The sequence below is a fragment of the Pezoporus occidentalis genome, unplaced genomic scaffold (assembly GCF_034315485.1).
Source record: "Pezoporus occidentalis ecotype Australia unplaced genomic scaffold, CSIRO_AGI_Poc_V1 ctg69, whole genome shotgun sequence".
NCBI lineage: Eukaryota > Metazoa > Chordata > Aves > Psittaciformes > Psittacidae > Pezoporus > Pezoporus occidentalis.
The window spans coordinates 3575219-3597731 of NW_026916041.1; the positions used below are offsets into that span (position 1 = coordinate 3575219).

At 38.3% G+C, this 22513-nt stretch overlaps 2 protein-coding genes across 7 annotated transcripts in view; one reads left to right on the forward strand and one right to left on the reverse strand.

Annotated features, from left to right (window-relative positions):
* The window catches only part of CPNE3 (copine 3), a 31361-nt gene extending 15147 nt beyond the window's left edge, over positions 1 to 16214 (forward strand). For 3 of the 6 annotated variants that reach the window (XM_062641607.1, XM_062641608.1, XM_062641609.1), the window contains exons 5-16: positions 127 to 198; positions 993 to 1076; positions 2681 to 2770; positions 6030 to 6128; positions 6753 to 6839; positions 7519 to 7578; positions 8343 to 8476; positions 8948 to 9002; positions 9101 to 9152; positions 9758 to 9891; positions 14343 to 14579; positions 16090 to 16214. In XM_062641607.1, the coding sequence (XP_062497591.1) occupies positions 127 to 198; positions 993 to 1076; positions 2681 to 2770; positions 6030 to 6128; positions 6753 to 6839; positions 7519 to 7578; positions 8343 to 8476; positions 8948 to 9002; positions 9101 to 9152; positions 9758 to 9891; positions 14343 to 14579; positions 16090 to 16200 (1215 nt within the window). In that variant the 3' untranslated portion in view covers positions 16201 to 16214. Of the gene's footprint in view, positions 1 to 126; positions 199 to 992; positions 1077 to 1947; positions 1986 to 2680; positions 2771 to 4172; positions 4201 to 6029; positions 6129 to 6752; positions 6840 to 7518; positions 7579 to 8342; positions 8477 to 8947; positions 9003 to 9100; positions 9153 to 9757; positions 9892 to 14342; positions 14600 to 15837; positions 16051 to 16089 lie in introns of those variants that run through there. The other 3 variants (XM_062641610.1, XM_062641611.1, XM_062641613.1) reach the window with 3 other exon arrangements.
* Positions 16215 to 22019: 5805 nt separating this feature from the next.
* Positions 22020 to 22513, reverse strand: part of CNGB3 (cyclic nucleotide gated channel subunit beta 3) — a 62989-nt gene continuing 62495 nt past the window's right edge. The window contains exon 18 of the mRNA XM_062641615.1: positions 22020 to 22302. Coding sequence (XP_062497599.1) covers positions 22063 to 22302 — 240 coding nt within the window. The 3' untranslated portion in view covers positions 22020 to 22062. The remainder of the gene's footprint in view (positions 22303 to 22513) is intronic.

The window sequence follows — 22513 nt, forward strand, 5'->3', positions numbered from 1 at the left end:
CCCGCGCTCCGTTTTTTAATATTTCATTTGTGAGTAAACATGATTTTAGTGGACCTGTTGTGAATATGAGAAAACGATGTAGTTCCTGAATACAAAATGAGGATTTAATTTTTTTTGCCTTTCTAGATTACAGCAGAAGAAGTGAAGGACAACAGGGTGGTTGTATTGGAAGTAGAAGCAAGGAAACTGGACAACAAGGTATTTAAGCCATTGCTGTTTCTTAGTAAAATCAGAATCTTGTCAAAACAGGAAACATTAAAATGTTTGGGTTTTTTTTTGTTTTCTTTTGGGTGTTTTTTTTCTGAAACAAATCCATTAAGACTCTTCTTATGCTAACAAATTGAAGAAAGATGGTTTCACAGTAAATTTATTAACTGTTTTGAAATGAACTCTAATATATTTCTAAAAAAGCCAAGTGCATTACAGGAATGGTCTGTGAACAGCATGCTTTCATTTAAATGTAAATATTTATAATTAATCATAATGATAATGATAAGGGAGTTTGGTATACCGATTGGGTTGAATAGGTGTATAAGTGATTACCTGCTATCACTCTGAAATAACTGCGTAAGAGTACACTTGGAGTGTATCAATCTGTTATGTGAATGTTTTGAGGCTGCCCAAAATGACTCTATTTAGAAAGACTTTTTAAAACAAAATAATGAAAAATATGTTATTTTTCTCAGTTGATTTAATGATGCTTTTTTGAACAGGATTAAATCCTTAGTTTTCTAACAAATAAGTATTATGATGGATAGTATAAATATTCTTTTGTTTGAGTTGTCAGGTATCTAGTATATGGACACTACAGAACTTCTAACCTAAATTGACAAACACCTAGTTTTTTTTCCTCTTTCATCAGACTTGCATCTAAAGTTTTTGTTCCATGAACATTTAGTTTACTTTTTGTTAATCTAAGTGTGCTTTAACTGCATTTAATAGCATTCATGCCACAGGCTGTTCTGGGATAATTACATGTTCTTTAAATACAGGATTTTTTTGGAAAGTCAGATCCTTATCTGGAATTCCACAAGCAGACGGGAGATGGAAACTGGGTGATGGTTCACAGAACAGAGGTAGGATATTTTCAGTCAACAATTTAGAGTTTAAAAGTTTATTTGATTTTTAATGTGTCACAGCACTAGAGGTACAGTGGCTTACAAAAAGAAGACAGTGGTCTGGTAGTTGACACAGACTGGTTAGAAATGACCTCAGATCATCCACTGATTTTGTGATAGAACAGGAAGTCTACCTTACTCTGTTTCTGATTTATGCCATCCTGTTTTAAAGGAAAATACTAAAAAGACCCAATCAAACAAACAAACAAACCCACAAAAAAACAACCACAAAAAAGCAAACCCTACCACAAAATTTTCTGCAGTTCAAAAGAAATTGAATGTTTTGAAAAGGTTCTGTGTGCTCACACATGGACATTTGTCTGAGTGCTGCTCACCCTTAGAGGTTGTTGAGCATTCCTGTGACTGTGCTGTTCTTAGGTCAGTGGCACCTAGCTGTGTCATTTAGTAATGAAAGTAATTATACTGCATGGTTGCATAGCAAGGGCAAGACAAGGATAATGCTGACTGAGGGAAAGCGTGCTTGAGCAGCAGCAGCCTTCTACCTTGGAGGAGGTGCAGAGGTGCCATGGAGGCAGCTGACAGGTCAGGTTCAAAATGTTTCACTGGTACTGTGTGCATTTGAAGTGGTGACCGTGTTAATTTTGAAGCATGGATGTCGAAGAAGTAGGAATCCTTTTTGTGTCAGATCTATAAAACTTGTTTCTCTTGTCAGGTGGTTCTTCTGTGTAAATTATATCTTTCCCATGAGGATTTCAGTCATTCAGTTTTAGATAAAACCCAAATTTGCTGTAGGATTAGTTCTTTATGTTACAGATTTTAAAAACTTTTTATGTTACTAACCATTATTTACTCTTTTTATTTTCAAAAGAGCTGTTTCTTTCCTTGCACTCATACAGTGCTGGAAGTGTAAGTATTATTAGGTATCATTAATTAACTGTTTCTTGTTGCATGTAGTTTCTTGTGCTTTATAAGATCATGATTTGGTGTGTATTGGGCATATTACAGATATTTTCCATTTGACAAATTCTGAAGATCATTCAGTATTATTCTTAAATGTCATGTTTTTGGTGTTCAGTTTGAGACCTTTTATCCTCATGTACTGTTTCTGCTTAACTATACCATGAATTTCTTGAGGCAGTATTTCCATAAGCAACATTTCAGAATAAATAGAAGCTGCAGTGAATTGTAATCTCTAGAGCATTGATGTATTCAGAATTTCCAGTGTAATCTTTTTCCACTTTCTTTGGTAAGCCACACTTTCATATATGTTTGTGTTTGTGTGTATTATGAAAAAAAGGCAATATTTATATAAATATTCATTTTTGCAGTGTAGTAGCTGAATCATGTAATAGATCACAATGCAGTCTAGAAAAATACGGAGCTGAAAGATATTATCTCTTTTGGACAATGGTATTGCTTGTTTAGAATGTTATGTTTGTTTATATATTCTACATGCTAGGATTTGGATTGCAGGAAGTGATGGACAGCATCATTAGTCAACTGGTTTTGCTTACAAAAATCATGGCATGAAGGTATGGCCCATTACAATGACTACATTCCACTTCTGGGAACAATACTATTCTGGCTTTTTTTATAAACAGGTTATTAAGAACAACCTGAATCCAGTTTGGAGACCCTTTAAAATCTCTCTCAATTCTCTGTGTTACAGTGACATGGATAAGTTGATCAAGGTAATGTATATGAAATGTGTGTATGAATTAATGCATTAAAAAATGAGAGTATGTAATAATAAATGAAAGATGTGTTATTCTAGTTATTGTCTCTGTTTCAAATTGAATTGAAAGTATTAGTCCTCTTATTTAAAATTCACAAAGATACATGCATGTTTTAAGGGCAAAAAACGTATCTCACATTTGTCTGGTAGAATTTGGTCTTTGAAAGTCTGGGAAAACCGTTAAACACAAGTAGCTTTGGAAGACCTGGTTCAGTTTCTTATTTGGATCATAGTTTTAGGTTACATCAGACAGTATTAGTGGTGTTCAGACACTGTATAGAGAAAGATGTGTGGTAAAGGCTAGAATATGCTTTGGTCTGTGTTATAGGTCTTACAATACTTTACTGGTGCAACAGGTAACACTAAGGAAATTTTTAATATACTACCTGGTACAATTAATTACACTAATATACCAGCTGAGATAACAGATGTGGACCAAATATGTCTTGTGGATACCCGATGTAGCAATTTTTTCTCCTCAGATAGAGCTGAACCTTCTGTTAGAAAGTCACCAAACCTGTGAAGTGACAGTTCTACCGGGACTGGTCTTTAACTATTTGTATGTTCAGATTTTATCTTGAATAAATTACGTTTAACTTCTGAGTGTTTTTCTTCAGGAATTCCCTTTAAGGGTGGAATTGAAACTAAGCAACCCATCAAAAGGCCATTTATAATCTATTATGAACATGTTAGAAACCTGATATTTTAGCATTTAAGAAAAAAAAAGCCAACAAAGAAATGAATAAACCACTGTACTTGCCATTTTTCCTCTGGGTAGGAAAAATGAGAGCATGATCTGCATGTGACAGATAGGTATTAGTCACATGACTTGAGGCAGCCTTGGAATATGCTTAGCAGCCAGAGGGATCTGGGTATTATAAGCACCTGTATAGATTTAAACACATAATTATAGAGAAGACTAATGAACAACTTTAGAAGCCTGCTTCCCAAGAAGTTTCTGTACTTTATCATTCCTTTCTGCTTCCCTTTTCCCCAAAACAGCTGTAATAGCTCTTTCATCTCCATATACTGTAAATATATTTATCTTTTTCAGTAAACAGCTGTACTAAAACTATAGACCATTGATTAAATTATATCTATTAAGATGGAGTAATTATCAGTTTCTGTCATCATTTTAATAAAACCTGTTCATTGGAATCCTACCTCAGAAGTGTAGGTTTATTTCCAGAGGAAATAGATTTTACTTGGACTTGGTACAGAGTTGCAGGCAGACAGTAGGATTATGTCTTAATTTATAAGTCCAGGAGCTATTACTTCAAACATAAAAATGCAGGAAGAATTGTATTATAATGTTGAAGGATTAAACCATACTTTTTAACACTTTTATACGTGCACAGTTGCATACGTAATGGGCCATTTGTCATAGTAAGTAAACCTACCAACTTTTTCATAATGAGTGGCTTGGTTTGTGTATCCCCAGCAATGCACAAACCAAGTCATTTCTTTATCTTAAGGATTTATTGCTATATTCCATCGGAGTGTGTTTGCAGTCAGTGAAGTTTTTCCATGTTGAAAATGTGAGCCTTTCATCTGGAGCAAGCATGCCTAGTTCTGCTGGGTCAAATATATACGCAGTCTCATCACCTGGTTCCCTAGTGCTTTTGTATGTCCAGGAGGAGCATACATGGAACAAAAGAAACACTTCTGTCTTGCTTGGATAAGCATTGAAAATTGGCTTAGATTAGTTGCATATATCAAGCAAGACAAGCTTTGATCCCTTTAAAAGGAAAGATAACTGTGCCAACTGTGAGCAGGTATCATAACTGTTGCCTCAGGAAATGTCTTCAGTTTTAAATTTCAGGTACTGAAGAACTTGGCTGAGTATTTGATTGGCTTAATTTATGGCATTCAAAAGAATTTACATAGCATCTGCCATGAATATTAGTTTTTTGGTTCTGTAGCTGCTTGTATGTGATTTAAGTTGCTATTCACTGCATGTGCATGCATTTATTTATTAGTGCATTCAAAATGTAGGAGTAGTGCAAACTGCAACGTAGAGGCATGAGGCATGTTCTGCACAGCGTAGAACTTGCAATCTACACATCATATTTTGCACTTCACCATTCCTGTGTATTCAGAGAGTTAATTCCTCTCAGAAGTTCAAGTGTATGTTGAAGTGGTTTGTTTTACTTTATTATTCCTAAATGCAGTGGCCAAGTAATCAACTGAATTGTTTCTTTAATAAAATGTATGTTTTTTTTCAGTCTGGAAAGATGAACATGAAAATATCTATTCATTTCAAGCCCTATGTATTCAGAAAAGGTTTTCTTGAAGCTTGTTTTGATTCCATTCTAATGGAGGATTCCTACTTTAACTCTTGGTTTATTATTTTTATTATTTATAATTATTTTTATTAAGTTACTTTATTTTTTTTTCCTGTTACCCGATTAGCTAGCATGCCTGCATTGCTAAACTGAAATAAAATATCAGAAGTGGATGGAACTAGCATATGCTATTATAAATAAATAACCAGCTTTTTATCTGAAAATGCAGATCGGCCGCATTTGTAAGTTAAACTTTAAAAAAACAGAAATTGAGGATGCTGTAAGTGGTATAATGATACTCACTCAAATTGATAGGTTCTTAGGAAATAAAGAAATTTCACTTGTTCTGCCTTCTTTGGTGCGTTGGGGTGTTAAAAGATGTTAAAAAAACTCAAGTCTTGTTTCTAGATTTATGGCTGAACCTTCATATACTTCTGAATTCTGAGCTTTCTTTAATATAAAAGTGTTAATAAAACTCTTGTGATTGCTGAATAACTGGTTCACTATTTTTTTGGCTGGATGCTCAGAGATAGCTAAATTTCCTTAATACCTCTGAAAAATTTAAGTCTCTTAATCCATGATTACAGTAGCAAGAAAATACATTATTCTCTTGCTGTTCCCAACACCTTCACACTCGCAAAACATAGTTCAGTATAATTGATGTTACTTGCTCATTCAAGACCTGAAGCTGCTTAGTGTTTTCGTCCCTCCTTCGTTCCAGTGAAAGATCTGGTCTGAAATGGGTTATATTGTTTTTTATCATGCTTCATTCATAATTTTAGGTGTTACTCTATTCAATTCTAAGAGTGCAATCTGGGAAAATCTCCATCATACAAGAGATTCAGTTTTGCCTGGGGAAATGCTATGGAAGTGTTCATTGCTTTTCTAGGGCCATTTCTGTTACTAACACTGGATAGTGCTTCATTTTAGGTAGAGTGCTATGACTATGATAGTGATGGGTCTCATGATCTCATAGGAAGCTTTCAAACTACGATGTCAAAACTGAAAGAAGCATCCCGGTCCTCACCTGTAAGTCTCATGTAGTCCACCTGTGTGCTTTTGATGAGCTGTTATACTCATTTGGGAGCAAAACTTAATGTCACTTGACTTGTGATATTGAAGTTGTGAGGCTGCAGCTTAACAATGCTGCTGTAGTTGAGGCTAGCTCAGCATTTACATTACTCATCCATTTACCTGTATGGTGGCAGGAGCTGCATAACCTGGCTCAGTGTTGACTGCACTAGTAGGTTAAGGTAATGGTTTAACTGATGAAGCCTCAAAAACTGATTTTGGAAAGCTTATACATATAGGTATTACTTCATATGTCAGTGCTACAGCTGCTTTGTTAAAGACATGGTGATTCAGGCAAAAATCAGTTTTTTAGGTAGTAGAATCCTCAGAGGGAAAATAGTACAATTTCTTTGGTTAAAATACAGTTGTCTAAACAAACATATTTCTAAACTTTTTGGTAAGAGAGGATTTCTGTATTGATAATGGCATTCTTCTTGCTAATTTGGGGCAAGCTGGGTTAAATTTTTGATAGTGAGACTGCATTTTTAATACAAGCCCAAAGTACCAGTCATAGAATGAAGAATTTTTGTTGCATAAATGATACCTTTAGTGCTTATGTTGGATTTGTTTGTGTTCATGCAGGTTGAATTTGAGTGCATCAATGAAAAGAAACGACAGAAGAAAAAAAACTATAAAAACTCTGGTATTGTGAGCGTTAAGCATTGTGAGGTCAGTGATGTATTCTGGTATTATTCTGTTTCTAAGTGTTCAGGCATAACAGCTGTCACCTGCTATGCTTTCACCCTCAAACTGTAAGAAACTTTAAAATGTCTGAAATTTCCAGACACAGTAGGTATTTAAGGAATCCGATTAAGGAGCCAGATTGGCAGCTGAATCTTGTGTCTGTCCTCCTCTGTCCCCTCACTTTCTCATGAAGGTGCCATCTGTATGGCAAAGATCACTTACTAATTTGTAAGGCCATTCCTGAACCCCTGCATTTCCCAACTCACCATTATATGGTGAATTAAAATCTGGTAAGTCTGTTATTATATGTTGGTTTATAAATAATAGAGCTTTTGGAGCTGCTTTGTTGTCTATCTGTAATTTTGTAAAAGGCCTAATTCTGATGCATCGACGGCCCACTCTGTAGGTATCCTCACTGCAGTGGGTGGGTAAAATCTGTAGAGTAAAAATAGTATATAGTAAAAGCATGTATCTTTAGATATCTCTAGAGTAAAATTGGTATATAGTAAAAGTATGTATCTTTAGATGTCTGTAGAGTAAAAGTAGTGCTTTGCATGGGTAAAGATAACAAATCTACAATCTCAAAAGTTACTGCAATAATATTTATTGATTTTCTCAAATTTAAAAAAAAAAGTTAATTTCTATATTTAACTTCTGTTTTTAGATCATAGTAGAGTGCACATTCCTCGATTACATCATGGGTGGGTGTCAACTGAATTTCACAGTAAGTAAAATCATTTATATAGAGTAGCTTTTACGTTTTAGAATGAATGGAAATATATAATTGATTGCCTGTGCACCTGTGCTCTGCATTTTATTATCAGGGATTTTTTTGGAGGGGGGTTTGGGTTGATTTTTTTTTGGGGGGGTGGTTTTGTTTTGTTCTGTAGCATGGAGGGGGAAGTCATTTTGCCAGAGTCCATCTAGTGTGTTTAGGAAAAATTATTTTCATGGCACAAAGTTCTGAACCTGTAGTTATGTTTGTTAGAAACTAGCTGAGCTGTGTGGATGGAGCCCAAGAAGAGCCAAAAGCAGTGCAAATAGCAGTAAGATGTCTTCACCCTGGTGATATACTTCATCACCAAAGCAGAGAAGACCCACTGAGGTTGGAGAAGTGTCTCTACGCTTCTGTAGTGACTGCTGTACTTCCGAGAAGAAAGATGTGTATGGCAAGATAGAGGGTGAAGTTAGTTTAATAGCTATTGAAGAGCCACTGTGAATGGTAACTGAAAGTGAACACAGTGAAAACCTGACAGATGAAAGTCATTTCAGCCCTTCTGACAAATGTAAAGCTGCTGATGGTTTTGTGAAGGCATTAAGTGTTACTATTCCAAGAAACCTGCTCTGAATATTATGACTATTAGATTTGTAGATGTCCTGGTAGCTACTGTTTACAACCCTTTTATGATTTTCAGTTTGGCCTTGTGATTGATAAGAAAGATAATTTTACCGCTAACAGCAATTTAATATAAACATTGCATTTGACAGGTAGGGATAGATTTTACAGGCTCCAACGGAGACCCTCGCTCTCCAGACTCTCTGCATTACCTCAGCCCTAATGGAGTTAATGAATACCTAACAGCCATCTGGTCTGTAGGACTGGTCATTCAGGATTATGATACGTAAGTTTTAGATTTTCATTTGAATAATTTTTTGATATGTATAGATTTTTATGATAGCTTCTTAAACCAGTGTTGAAGGTGCTAGCAGATATATTGGCATAAAACTTCTGAGATGAAATGTAGAGCTAAAAAAGACTTCATAATCACTGCAGAATCGCATAATCGCATAATCACATAATCACAAGGAGAAGCTTATGTTGCAGCAGACAAACAGCAAGGCTTTTCATCTGTGATGCAAAAAGCAGTGTTGATTTAAATAAATGTTTGCATTTTTGCCCACTGGGTGTGGAACACTGGTTTTGGTCCTAAAAACAGTTACATGGCACAACTTCCATTTAATTTTGCCTCTTAATGCTTAATAAACAGCATTTTTAATAGTCAGAAGTGGCAGTGATTAGCTAAATTTACTGAACTATGACAGCTTTTAAAGGAAGGCATTCACTTCATTTTCTTTAAAATTGTCTTTTTTAGAGATAAGATGTTTCCAGCCTTTGGATTTGGTGCACAAATTCCTCCTTCGTTTCAGGTAATGGAATATGTAAACGCACTACATATTAACTAAAAGCACTTACTTCAGGAGGAGATTGTATATACAGTCCTTGACCATGTCTTGTATATTTACAGGTGTCACATGAGTTCCCATTAAATTTTAACCCATCAAACCCATTCTGTAATGGTAAGTCTGAGCAAGTCTAAGGTGAAGCGATAAAAATCACATAGAAAGTGAACTGTGAGGCCTATTGTTCTAGTTAAATAATGAATTTAGTTCTGTAACAGGAAACAATTTTATAATTGTTTTCTTAGTTGCTATGATTAGCATTCGGTCTCTCTTCTGTAATGATTTGTGAAAGAAGTGTTTTAAACGGGGTACAGTGCAGGTAAATGGGAATGATTCTCTTATGTTGTCAAGCCAATTCATTCTGCTTCCCTGTGGAGTTGTCTGATTTGAATATGATGCTGAACAGTGCCTGTTCAACATGGCCTCACTGATCACACTATTAACTGCCATGAGCTACTAGATGACGAGAACTGTTGCAAGCCAGAGTGTTGGCCTTTCTGTTCACACATAGAGGCAAACATGTTAAGCAGTTGCATTAAGCATTGCTCAAGGTAAAGGCCTCCACTGCTTATAGAATCATTTACTTTTTTTCATCATGGTTAGTTTTAAATTTTCATGTCATTACTTTAAATAACTGATATAGACAGTGTTTCAGGAAGATTGAGTGCTTCAAAATATCTGATATGAAAAAAAAATAAATGTGATCTATTTGTGTTCTCTAGGAGTCCAAGGCATCGTTGATGCGTATCGGGCTTGTCTTCCTCAAGTGAGGTTATATGGACCAACAAATTTTTCTCCAATTATAAATCATGTGGCAAGATTTGCAGCTGCAGCTACACAACAGCAAACAGCATCTGTAAGTTCCTTATGGTACTGTGTATATTTTTTTTACTTTTTTCTTTCCCTTCCAGTTAACACATGCTATTTTTCTCTTTTAAGCTGTATTTGTTTTGACTGATGGATATTTACCTTGTGAATTGGTGTTAGGTACCCTTAAAAGGAGATAAAAGCTAACTGATTTCTGCAGATTGTGCACAGTAATTCTCTCCAAAATTAACTAAACAAACTCTTGAGAGTTGAAACACCAGCTTAAAAATATATGGAATCTTCATGGTATTTTGTATTCCAAGGTCTTGCCATGCTAATCAGGTGTTAAAAGTCTAATTTAAGCCTTTGCATATAGGAAAGTGACTTAACCTCAGCTGAGAAAATCACCTATACCTTGTTTCACATCAGATAGCTGAGAGAGAGAATAAAATAAGATAACAAAGAAATGGAGGATATAGCTCCTGCCATCTAGGTGCCAACATAGATAATAAATTGTCTGTACTAGAAAGCTTTAGGTGCTGTATGTTCTCTGCCCTGCTTTTTATTAAAATTGTATGTGTGAGTTGTTGACCATATTAAGAAATAGGAAATCTGAAGAGCAAGTCTTGAATATGAAATAATTTAATTAATAATCCATGCAAGTTCAGCAAATCTGAAGCTATATATATCCTAAATAATTAACAATAGCAGATACTGGTGTCTCAGACATTGTGTAAAATCAGAAAATAAAATCAGCTGGTTTTGCATAGAAAAGTACCTGTGGAAACCAATTTGGAAAAGAGGTATTGATTTTCATATGGCAGGAAATTTATAAGGTTTTGATAGCCTTTCAGTAGTAACTGTCATCAATATATACATATATATATATACACACACACACATGGAAAGTAGCAAAACCTCTTGTACATTTTTTTTCTCCCAGAGAGTCCAATATGCCTTGCAAGGGATTTTTTTTTCTGCCTGAAAGGATATAGAATCATAGAATCGTTAGGGTTGGAAAGGACCTTAAGATCATCTAGTTCCACCCCCCCTGCCGTGGGCAGGGACACCTAACACTAAATCATATCACCCAAGGCCTCTTCCAACCTGGTCTTGAACACTGCCAGGGATGGAGCATTCACAATGTCCCTGGGCAACCTATTCCAGTGCCTCACCACCCTAACAGGAAAGAATTTCCTTCTTATATCCAACCTAAACTTCCCCTGTTTAAGTTTTAACCCGTTACCCCTTGTCCTATCACTACAGTCCCTAATGAAGAGTCCCTCTCCAGCATCCATATAGGCCCCCTTCAGATACTGGAAGGCTGCTATGAGGTCTCCACGCAGCCTTCTCTTCTCCAGGCTGAACAGCTCCAAATTCCTCAGCCTGTCTTCATACGAGAGGTGCTCCAGTCCCCTGAACATCTTCGTGGCCCTTCTCTGGACTTGTTCCAACAGTTCCATGTCCTTTTTATGTTGAGGACACCAGGACTGCACACAATACTCCAGGTGAGGTCTCACAAGAGCAGGGTAGAGGGGCAGGATCACCTCCTTCGACCTGCTGGTCACGCTCCTTTTGATGCAGCCCAGGATACGGTTGGCTTTATGGGCTGTGAGCACACACTGAAGCTGGCTCATGTTCATTTTCTCATCTACCAGCACCCGCAAGTCCTTCTCCGCAGGGCTGCTCTGAATCTCTTCTCTGCCCAACCTGTAGCTGTACCTGGGATTGCTCCGACCCAGGTGTAGGACCTTGCACTTGTCATGGTTAAACCTCATGAGGTTGGCATCAGCCCACCTCACAAGTGTGTCAAGGTCCCTCTGGGTGGCATTCCTTCCCTCCAGCGTACCAACCAAACCACACAGCTTGGTGTCATCGGCAAACTTGCTGAGGGCACACTCAATCCCATTGTCCATGTCAGCGACGAAGATGTTCAACAATACCAGTCCCAACACCGATCCCTGAGGGACCCCACTTGTTACTGGTCTCCAGATGGACATTGAGCCATTGACCACAACTCTTTGCGTGCGGCCATCCAGCCAGTTCTTTATCCACCGAGTGGTCCATCCATCAAATTGATGTCTCTCCAATTTGGAGACAAGGATGTCATGTGGGACAGTGTTGAGCGCTTTGCACAAGCCCAGGTAGATTACATCAACTGCTCTACCTCTATCCGTCAGTTCTGTAGCCCCATCATAGAAGGCCACCAAATTGGTCAGGCAGGATTTCCCCTTAGTGAAGCCAAGCTGGCTGTCACCAAGCACCTTGTTGATTTCATGTGCCTTAGCATGCCTTCCAGGACAATCTGCTCCAAGATTTTGCCAGGCACAGAGGTGACACTGACTGGTCTGTAATTCCCTGGGTCATCCATTTTCCCCTTCTTGAAAATGGGGGTTATATTTCCCTTTTTCCAGTCATTGGGAACCTCCCCTGACTGCCATGATTTCTCAAATATGATGGCCAGCGGCTTCGCAACTTCGCAACTTCATTTGCCAGCTCCTTCGTTACCCGTGGGTGGATCTCATCAGGACCCATGGACTTGTGCACGTTCAGATTTTTAAGATGGTCTCGAACCAGATCCTCTCCTACAGTGGGCGCAAGGTCTTCATTCTCACAGTCCCTGCGTCTGCCTTGCAAGACTTGGGTGGTTTGGTCAGAGCCTTTGGCAGTGAAGACCGAGGCAAAGAATTCATTCAGAACCTCAGCCTTCTCCAAATCCAGGGTAGCTAGTTCTCCTGAGAGCTTCCTGAGGGGGCCTACGTTCTCCCTAGTCTGTTTTTTATTTGCTATGTACCTGTAGAATCCCTTCCTGTTATCTTTAATACCTCTAGCTAAGTTTAATTCTAACTGAGCCTTAGCTTTCCTAACCTGGTCCCTAGCTTCCCGGACAACATCCCTGTACTCTTCCCAGGCTGCCTGTCCTTGCTTCCACTTATTATAAGCCACTTTTTTCATTTGAATTTTCCTCAGGAGCTCCTTATCCATCCAAGGAGGTCTCCTGGCCCTCCTGCTTCACTTCCTTCTAGGTGGGATGCAACACTCCGGAGCTTGTAGCAGGTGATCCTTGAATATCAACCAACAGTCTTGGGCCCCTCTGCCCTCTAGGGCTGTATCCCATGGAACCTTCTGAAGCAGGTTCCTGAAGAGACCAAAGTCTGCTCTTGTGAAGTCCAGGGCAGTGAGCTTGCTGCACGCTCTTCTCACTGTCCTGAGGATCTCGAGTTCGAGCATCTCATGATCGCTGCATCCAAGGCTGCCCTGGAGCGTCATATTTCCAACGAGCCCTTCCCTGTTGGTGAGCACGAGGTCGAGCATGGCACCTCTCCTTGTCGGCTCCTTTATTACTTGCAGAAGGAAGTTGTCTTCTACACAATCGAGGAACCTCCTTTATTGCTTGTGCTGGGCCATACTGTCCTTCCAACAGATGTCAGGGTGGTTGAAGTCACCCATGGGAACAAGGGCCTGTGAGCGTGAGGCTTTTCCTATCTGATGTGAGGCTTTTCCTATCTATATATTGGATAAATTTTACTGCTTTGCTATTTAATGTGTATTGTAGATATTTTGGGTTTGCTTTTTGGATTTTTTTTGTTGTTTTTTTTTTTTTTTCCTTATGAGGAAAGTATAAGAAGAGAGATATAAATCCAGTGTGATATTCTGTCATGCTGCTGGTCTTGGCCTTCTCTGGTCATAGTTGTTTTGTAGATGTTGTCGGAGGGGGGAAATTGGGAGTATTGGGGAGCAAGGAGAAAAGGTGATAACCTGAACACAGCAGATAAGGGAAAACCAGTTATTTTAGAAGCAGATAAGTGAAGACAGGGAGCAAAATTCTGAAGAGGAAGACTCCTGAGTATACCTTTGGAACTTGAATTTGTGCTGCCCAGCAATCTCCTGAAATGAACCAAGTGAGAGGAGACCAGAAGTTCAGCAAGTGTTTTTATAGTTTCTGAACTTCGTACTTCTAGCTTATTCTTCATGCTTCAATCCAGAACAGAGGCTGAGATGCCAGCTTGTAGAAGCCCTGGCAGTATGGTGGAAGCAGGTCAAGTGGTGCTTGAATAAATTGCCAAAGTACTGCAAGGTGGTCTCAGATACATTGATAATTAACTTCACAAAGCAGCTAGAAAACATCATTAAAGAAATTTGAAAATGCACATGCTGTTTTTCAGCATGAAAAAGATGTTTTAATTTAAAAGAGTTCCAGGACTCGTTTATTCGTTGTTAGCTGATAAAGAACAAGAGTGATACCACTTTTGTTTTTTTGGGAGGTGATGTTTAAAGATGACTTCTTCTAAAAGACTGATTCTGTTGTCCTTATAAATTTCTTCAGACTGTACAGTTGAAGCTTGACCACAACTTAGATGTCTGCTTGTAAAATTCAGTGAGTGTATTGAACATGCTTAAAGTGACCAAAGCATATAGTCTGTGTGTTCATTTTTCTAAGTGTACATGTCTACCTATTTTCAGTTTTTTGTCATAACGTCGTGTTTATTGATTTGACAGCAATACTTTATACTCCTGATCATAACGGATGGTGTGATAACAGACCTTGATCAGACTCGAACTGCCATAGTTAATGCTTCAAAATTGCCCATGTCCATTATCATTGTTGGTGTTGGAGGAGCAGATTTTGATGCTATGGAATTTCTTGATGGTGACGATGGAGTTCTTAGGTTGTCATCTGGAGAGCCAGCTGTCAGAGACATTGTCCAGTTTGTGCCATTCAGGAAATTTCAAAATGTAAGTAATCTTGGTGGAATGTTTAATAAATATAGTCTTAAGCATTTTCAGAGTCTCTAAAATTAATTTGGAAGTCTAAAAAGAAAAAAAGGACAAAAATGCTTCATCATCTGTAGAATTTTCAGTAGGTGAGCTGATGCATGTTCAGAAAGATTCCATTCTGGTTTCAGCACTGCATTTCTGACAAGCTGCAGAAGAATGACCTTTGTAAATCTCCCTCAAACTTGATTAAATATATGGATGTGTTTTTCATTTGGGAGGAAGAACTTACTGTGGTTTTGTTCTTATGGTGGAGTGTTTTTATTGTGGATGCCCATTTGTAAATGTGGATTAGTCTCACATTTTAGTGCAGTGTTAAAATTCAAGCGTAAATCAGGAAGGCTGTAATCAGAAGAAATTGTGTGTGGGCACAATAGTGGTGATAGTTTTGGTTTTCTTTAAAACAAGTATACCAAAAAAAGAGGCAGTGAAAGAATAGAGTCCTGATTTTTTTTGCTGTAGAACCCAATAAAATATGTTCTGCCTAGTATATAGTCTGACTTTTAAATGTGATATTGCTGCAAAAAAGTTGATTTAAGAAAAAAAAAAACAAAACAATAAAGAAAACCCAACAGAAAAAAGAACAAACTCCAAACCCAGAAGCCTAATAAATAGAAAAAAACCACAAACAAAACCAAACAAAAAGCCACAAACAAAAATCCAAACAAAAAGCAAAGAAAATTTCTTCAGGATGGGGAGATAAGTTTAATTTCCACCTTTATGTTCTAATTTTGTTTCTTAATATTAACCCTATTAATAATACTCCTTATACCTTCTTATTTTGTCTTTGTATTTTGTACTTTTACTTCTTATAGAAGTTTTGTTAGTGTTGGAGCAAATCATGCAAACTGAAAGGAGAAAGAGAGCAAAATCAGTATAGAATATGCTCACTGAATAATGCACCTGGATGTAGATTAACTACGGTCAATATTCAGTATAAAATTACACATTAAAATGCTTTCAGTTTCTTGAAAAAGGGGTGCTTTTTTCCCCATGGGTACTGAGTCTTACAGTGAAAACAGTATCTCTAGCAGAGCTCCTCTGGAGCAGTGCAATTACTGATTACTGTGGATGAGACGTGGTGCAAAAGGCTGTGGATGATGAGACAAGCCCCTGAAGTGTCATCTAAGCAGATAGTTAAAGAGTGTTTACATGGCTGAAGTTTAACATCTGCACTTTGTGTGCATTTCATGACAAAAGGTACCTTCAGACATGGCAGGCCTTTGCACACCCAGCTTCTGTTACTTCAGTGGAGTAAGGCAGCCAGATGCTTCCTAGTAATGGGAGTGAGGCGGTGAGGATTTCAGAGAAGCTTCCATCTGTCCCAAAAGGGCACTGTGTAAAGTCCTCTGTAAAATGCCAGACTTTAAACTGACCTAGTAGAGGAGGTGCTTATTACCTGTCTTAGGATCTCTGTCAACAGTTGATGGAAACTGAAACTCTGTGTTCTTTTTTTTTTTTTTTTGGTAAGTCTCCAAAAGAAGCGCTGGCGCAGTGTGTCCTGGCAGAAGTCCCTCAGCAGGTGGTGAGCTACTTCAGCACCTACAAATTGCAACCTCCCAAGAATCCTGCTGCAAAATAAATGGGCTGACCAGGGTTGCTGGGATTTCGTGCTGGCTTTACTAGCTGAATCTGCAGCCTTTGGTTCTCCAGATACTTCTGTATACATGTATACACACACACCTCTGTGTGGTAATGTCTGTTAGCTTTTGCCTGCAAATCATGCTCCCAGGTGTGCCTTTTAAGGGCCAAACTTATAATTGTGTTAATATTTGATGTTGATTTGAGAGATGGGGCTTACATGGGTGCATTTTATTTTGAAAAATAAGAGTGGAAAAGAAGAGGTTAAATATGCTGAGGGAAAGGGGAAGTGGAACAGGGAGAGCTGCAGTTTCTCTGTGATCATAAGACCAGTCAGAAACGAAGAAGAAGGTATATTCCCACCAAGCAGGTAATAGTTTGTATGTGCTTCAACAAATCTGAAATATTTTGGGTTTCTGTGTCTATTAAATTATATAACAAAACTTACAAGTTACATAACAAAATAAACAAGTGCCACAGGGCATAAAGGCCCTCCTTGTATGCCTACTTTACGCTTGCCACTTTAGCGCCTTTGGCCAATGCCTGGGATTCAAGGCTGTGTGAACTTGAGCTAAACAAGTCATTAAAGCGTACGTTGTTTTCTAGTGTGCATTCTCTTAAGGTAGCACAAGAAGAACAAGGGTGAATCAAGGTAAACCTCAAACATCTGAGAAGGATGCTACTGGCCTTTGAGGACACTCAAAGTAAAAGTTGTAAGATGTATTTCAGTATGTACTGTACTGAAAAATGGGAACTCCAGATTTTGGTTTGGTTGGGGTTTTGGTTTGGTGTCTCTTATCCCCAAGCCAGTTAGGACTATTGATCTTTAAAAGGGCTTTTTGTGAAGTGAGAATTCACTTTCTAGTTGATAAGGTTTGTCTGATTTATGACTGCATATTTTCAGATAAAGGCAGTTCTTGAAAGTGCTACCTTTGTTGGTTTTGTCATATTTTGAATCATGCTGCTTTTTCATGAGCCCACTAATGAAAAGTGGCTACAAAATCCCTTCTTCCCTCCCTGAAGGAAGACAAGAAAGTGTCTGAGCCCTAACCCTGTAATCATACTGTGTTTCTCTAGGGCAAACAATTCCTGGTTTATTTTGATGGCTTAACTTTTCCCCTTCAGCATTTATGTCAAGTGTAAATCATATTGCATTTGCTTAGTGGACAGATTAAGCTTTCTTGTCTCCCAGCTGCATACTGCTTGCTGAGGATCTCTTCTGATCCTGTCAGTGCATGTAACATATATGGATGTAAAGGTCTCATTTATCACTTCCAGAATGCCCATCTTGAACATGAATTTTGCTGTTTCACATTTGAAGTGGTTTAGACATCTGACTGATCCGGTTTTGGATTGTCTAGCTGTAACATGAAAGAGCAGAGTGGGCTAGCACTAAATTTAGCATACTTGGGCATTCAAGATTACACCAGGTCATAGTGTACGTGACTTTTTATGTGACTTATTTTAGTTGCTGGAGCTCCTCTGTATAGTTTGGGTGGTATTTTTTGTTCCATACATGTATAATCTTGTCAAAAATCTGAACTCACATTAGCATCGGTGGATGAAAGATGTTTGCATTGAGATTATCTTACACATCCTGTAAAACATACCACATGTTCTGTAGACAGTTGGCTAGTTATCAATCATGAATGAGTATGTTACTCTCTACTCTGTTTTCCTTGATGGAAGGGGGTCCTAAATAGTTTCAGTAGTGGAATATTAAAGAAGAAATTTTGTTTCATATTAAGCCAAGCTCTTTCTTATTTCTTAAATCTAATTCATATGTTTATATAAAAATCTATAGTCATCTTTTTATCAGTGTAGTGCAAATGTGCTACTACTTTATTCATAAACTATAATGAAGTGTCATGCCAGATATGCAACAGAACATATTAAGATCAGCAAAGTAGTTACAATGAACCTAAATCACTGCTGCAAATAGGTATTGTATAATTTTGGAGCAGTAAATATTTTCACAGCTACATGCTTCGTGTACAGAAGTAACTGGATGCGGTATTAGTGCTTTGTCTAGATTCATTGAAGTGGACGTGTACTGTTGATAGGAGTACAGGATAGTACTGAAGAACCCAAACCATTCTATGATTCCTCTGAGGTGTCTGCCAAAAATATAATGCTTCATCTGAGTTCTGTTACTAATTCTAGTTTAAATTGCTGTGGACGTGCATTTAACTGAATTTAATTATTTAATAGGTATTATTATACCAAATATCTGTTGCATATAAAATAAAAGCTTTCATTTTGTCTGTATTCTGTACATAAATTCTGAGTTTCTACAGCGGATAATTCATTATCTCTTACTGGAAAAGTGAAAATTGCCCTCATGTTCCTCAGGCTTAGGGAATTAAATAGCATATCCACAATACCTGCTTCTCCAAGTGCCTTATACTGTGTAAAGGAAAAGTGTTTCAGACCTGACAAGGGCAAGAACCCTTTTCCAGGTATAACCTCTTAGAGATGTACAGCTAACACCTGCGGAAAAATTTGGAAGCTTCTGAGTTAGGCTGAAGCTGCATTCTGAGTCAAGGAAATGCAGCTGATTGGGAGTCAGGGGGAGGGTAGTTGCTGTGTTTTGCCATTTTTTGTTCATTTTTACAAGTTAAAAATGCCTTAGTTGCTTGACAGTGATAAAGCAAAATGCTGTCAGTTTTGTGAAGTGAATGAGCTTGTAGGTCACTTGCACCACCTTGTGATCACAATGATGTATAGCAGTCTTTGTAATCGGATGCTTTTTGCCATTTAGAGGTCATAATGTATATATATGTACAGCAGAGAAATAACCTGTAACCAGAATTTTTTACTTTTCTGTGTATTTCAGCTCTGGTGAAGTTAACTGATTTACAATGCCTACACATTAAAAATATAATTTCAGTATACTGTTCTTCTGTTGTGCCTTTGTACTCAGCATTTTTTTGTATCATGATAAATGCTGCTTTTGCAGTTCCTGTAATGAGTATGGCACAGGCTGAACAGCTCAGATTTGTAACAAGTATTATCAGATGAGAGGAAAAATGCCTTTTCAGTTGGTGGTTATTAATGTGCAGTGTGTATTTCATAAAGCATCTCATACTGGCTTTTAGCAAGAAGGTATTCTGAATTTGGAGTTTTAGCAGTGCCTGTTTCATGCTGTTTTACTACGTGAGAGTTCTCTCATGTATGCTATTTAATACAGTTATTAATGGCTCTCCAAAATGTTTTTCAGAACAGTGTTTACCTTTTAAGTAGACGGGCGTGGAGATTTGTTTTTTTTCATTTTCAAATACATTGTCCTATTCCACCCTTCAGCTTCTTTACACTCAAGTGTAGTCAACTTTGAGATGCTTTATTGGGAAACTGGGAAATACTAGAGACATAGCATTGCAGCAGAGTGTGATGCCACACACAGCCTGAGTGAGCTTTGGTACCTGCAAGGTATGTCTTCTGAGTGCGCTAATCTGCTTGACTTCTCCATCAGTAAAGAATCCACAGGGTAGAATTAATTCCTGAAAGGTTTTAATACATCTTACTCTTGACCTCTCTTGTGTCATTGTGTCTGATGAAAACCCTATAAATAGTTACAACTTGAGTTCCTGGAGCCTTCCTGCCCCTGCACACCTCTGGAAAGGGGAAAATATTCCAACAACAGAAAAATGAGATGTCAGGGAAAAGCAGATGGATGTTATTTGTGTGTGGCCATGGTCTTCTGCAAACACTGATACTTATTCTTCATTTTGGGTGTGAGGAACTCAAGAGCTACGCATCGCTTGGTAGTTTTGCAGACAGAACTGACAGGCTTTCCTGCAGTCCTGCACTGTTGAGGTCTGTAGCAAAACAGCAGCTCGTGGGATGCTCTGTTGCTGCAGTGTAGTGTTTGCTGCTGCAGTCTCAGCCCTTACTTGTAATATATGTCTGTGTGATGGATGAATTTAAATATGCCAATAGTGAAAATATTTGAAGTAACCTGGTAGCATTTGTGTAGGCAGAAGAGGTTTGGATCTTTTGCAATGAGAGAGAGCTTTACCCATGAATACAAAAATTTTCAAATATGGGGGGCTTATGGTTTTTTTCCCCCTTACATAATGTTTTTACAGCTCTAAAAAAAAGATGAAGAACCATATATTGTAATGAATTCATAGATCATTATTATTCAGAGAAGGCCTCATTTGTGAAGCAGTTCTGCAGTATTTCTAATTCTGAGATTGTATTGAAGCATTTTTGGATGTGCAATAGATGAATAACTCTTTATGATGCATCTTATCATTTTCTACCTCTGTTGTGACATCCTTTATTTTTACATATCAATGCATAATATACAAACAAAGATAGTTCTTAGCATGTAGCAACTGAACCTTGACCTCACTACTAATGCAGCAAAACTTGCTTTTTGAAACAAATCTGGGTTTTAGTCATGTCAGAGGATGTGTGGAATATGCAACATATGGAATTCAAACATCCAGCTTGCACTCAGGCAAAGATCCCATGGATTCTGGTGGATCACATGTAGCCTGCAAAATGAGTGTGTAATCTTGGCTCAGTGCCTTCCTTGGCTGGCTGGTCAGCTGAGAAGCTGTGAAGCCTGCTCTATGATTTCTCAGCTTGGCCTGTGCATAATGGTTTCAATTCCCAAAACTGCTCATCCAGTGGGGACCAAAAATGGATTGGGAGAGGGAGGAGATGCAAAGCCGTGTAAGATAAAGAGAATTAAGCTTAAAACACAGCTTTAGCCGTTTGCTTTATGTTGCATCCTTTCCTATGATGAGTCGATGCAGAAGGTTGACACTGTGGGAACTCTGTCTTAGGAAGCTTTATCCCTCTCAACTGTGGCACTGGTAAAGGATTTACTTTAGTTCAGGGATACTACGCAGTTTGGCCCCAGTAAGGCATGGGGTTCACGTTGCACCATCAGTCAAGGTCTGTGATGGAGGTGGACAGGTGGAGCACTGGTTGAAACTATGCACTACAGAGCCAGAAAGCATAAATCCTACTTTTTGTAAAGTAGCCTTTGGTTTTGAAGGGGCTAGTTTAGATACCAAGATTCTTCAGAAAGTTAGCCAGTAGCAGGTGCTTGCTCTTCAGAGAGCATGACTGATGCCCAGCCACTTAAGAAGATCAAGCCTGTAAATCAGCAGTTAAAGATCATCCCTGGGGTGGGCGGGGAATATGTAAGCCCTTGCCATGTTTGTTCATCAGAGTCAAAAGACAACTGGAGCAGTTGCTTGTGCTTTCAGAGTAGTAATTCTACAGTCTGCTTCCCCCTTATGGATTTAGTGATTTTATTTTTCTGACCATGGTTTTGTTTTGTATCCCTCTGTCCCAGAATAAATAATTCCAATGCACAGCATCACCGCTTCCTGCACTGGGCCATGCTGGTCACAAAAGCAGGTCAGTGATTACAAGTATAAGGGGAGGAGAGAGAAGGATCCAGAGAAACATGAGTAACCTCAGCAACAGTAGGGCAGTGACAAGAAAAAGCGTAACTATGGGAAACCAGAAAAGGAAGTAGGAAAGAACACATACAAAAATTAGGAGCAAACTGAACAGCAGGAAGAGCAATAAGAAGGCGAGGATAAACAGGAGAGGGAAGAGGAGAAGCAGGAACAAGACAGAGTAAGAGAGAAGGGAGAGCATGGATCAAAGAAGGAACAAGTGCACCTGAAATCTGAACTCTAATTGCTATTACACCCAAAGTTCTCTCTTCAGGTTTAAGGTTAAAAGGTAAGTGTATAAGTAATTTGTCCAGTTGTGTCAGGAGAGGAGGGAGAGAAGAAGAGGATCTGCGGTAGATTCTGTATCTTGAGTAGTCTCTACTTCTATCTTCCTCTGAATTCAGCAGGACATCAGATGTGGTCACAACCCAAAGCAGCATCTATTTATTTTTTTTCTCTTTAACTTCAACCTTAAGGATCTCTCCTTCTCCTGCTCTGGGGGATGGAGACATACTAATGATCAGAGACTCTTTACTGGTTCCTCTGTGCATAACTGCAGGTTTGGGCTTAGCGTCTGTATTCGGCTCTTCCTTTTGTGCAGGAGGGGCAGATGGGGCTGCAGGCTCCATGGGTTTCTTCTCCTTTTGCTCAGGCTTGTTCTCTGCTTCAGCTTGAGTTTCCTAGAAACAAGAATTTAAGTGTTTTCCAGTGCTGAAATTCAGGAAGCAGTTCTGTGTATGCAGTGGAAAGGCACAGTGTGGATATTGTGAATATGGTATGCAACTTATGTAAATTTGCATTGAGGTGCTGAAAATCAGTATCTAAATGAAAAATGCAATTTCAGAATACATAAAACCTATGAAAAGCTTGTTAATAATGATACTATCTGCT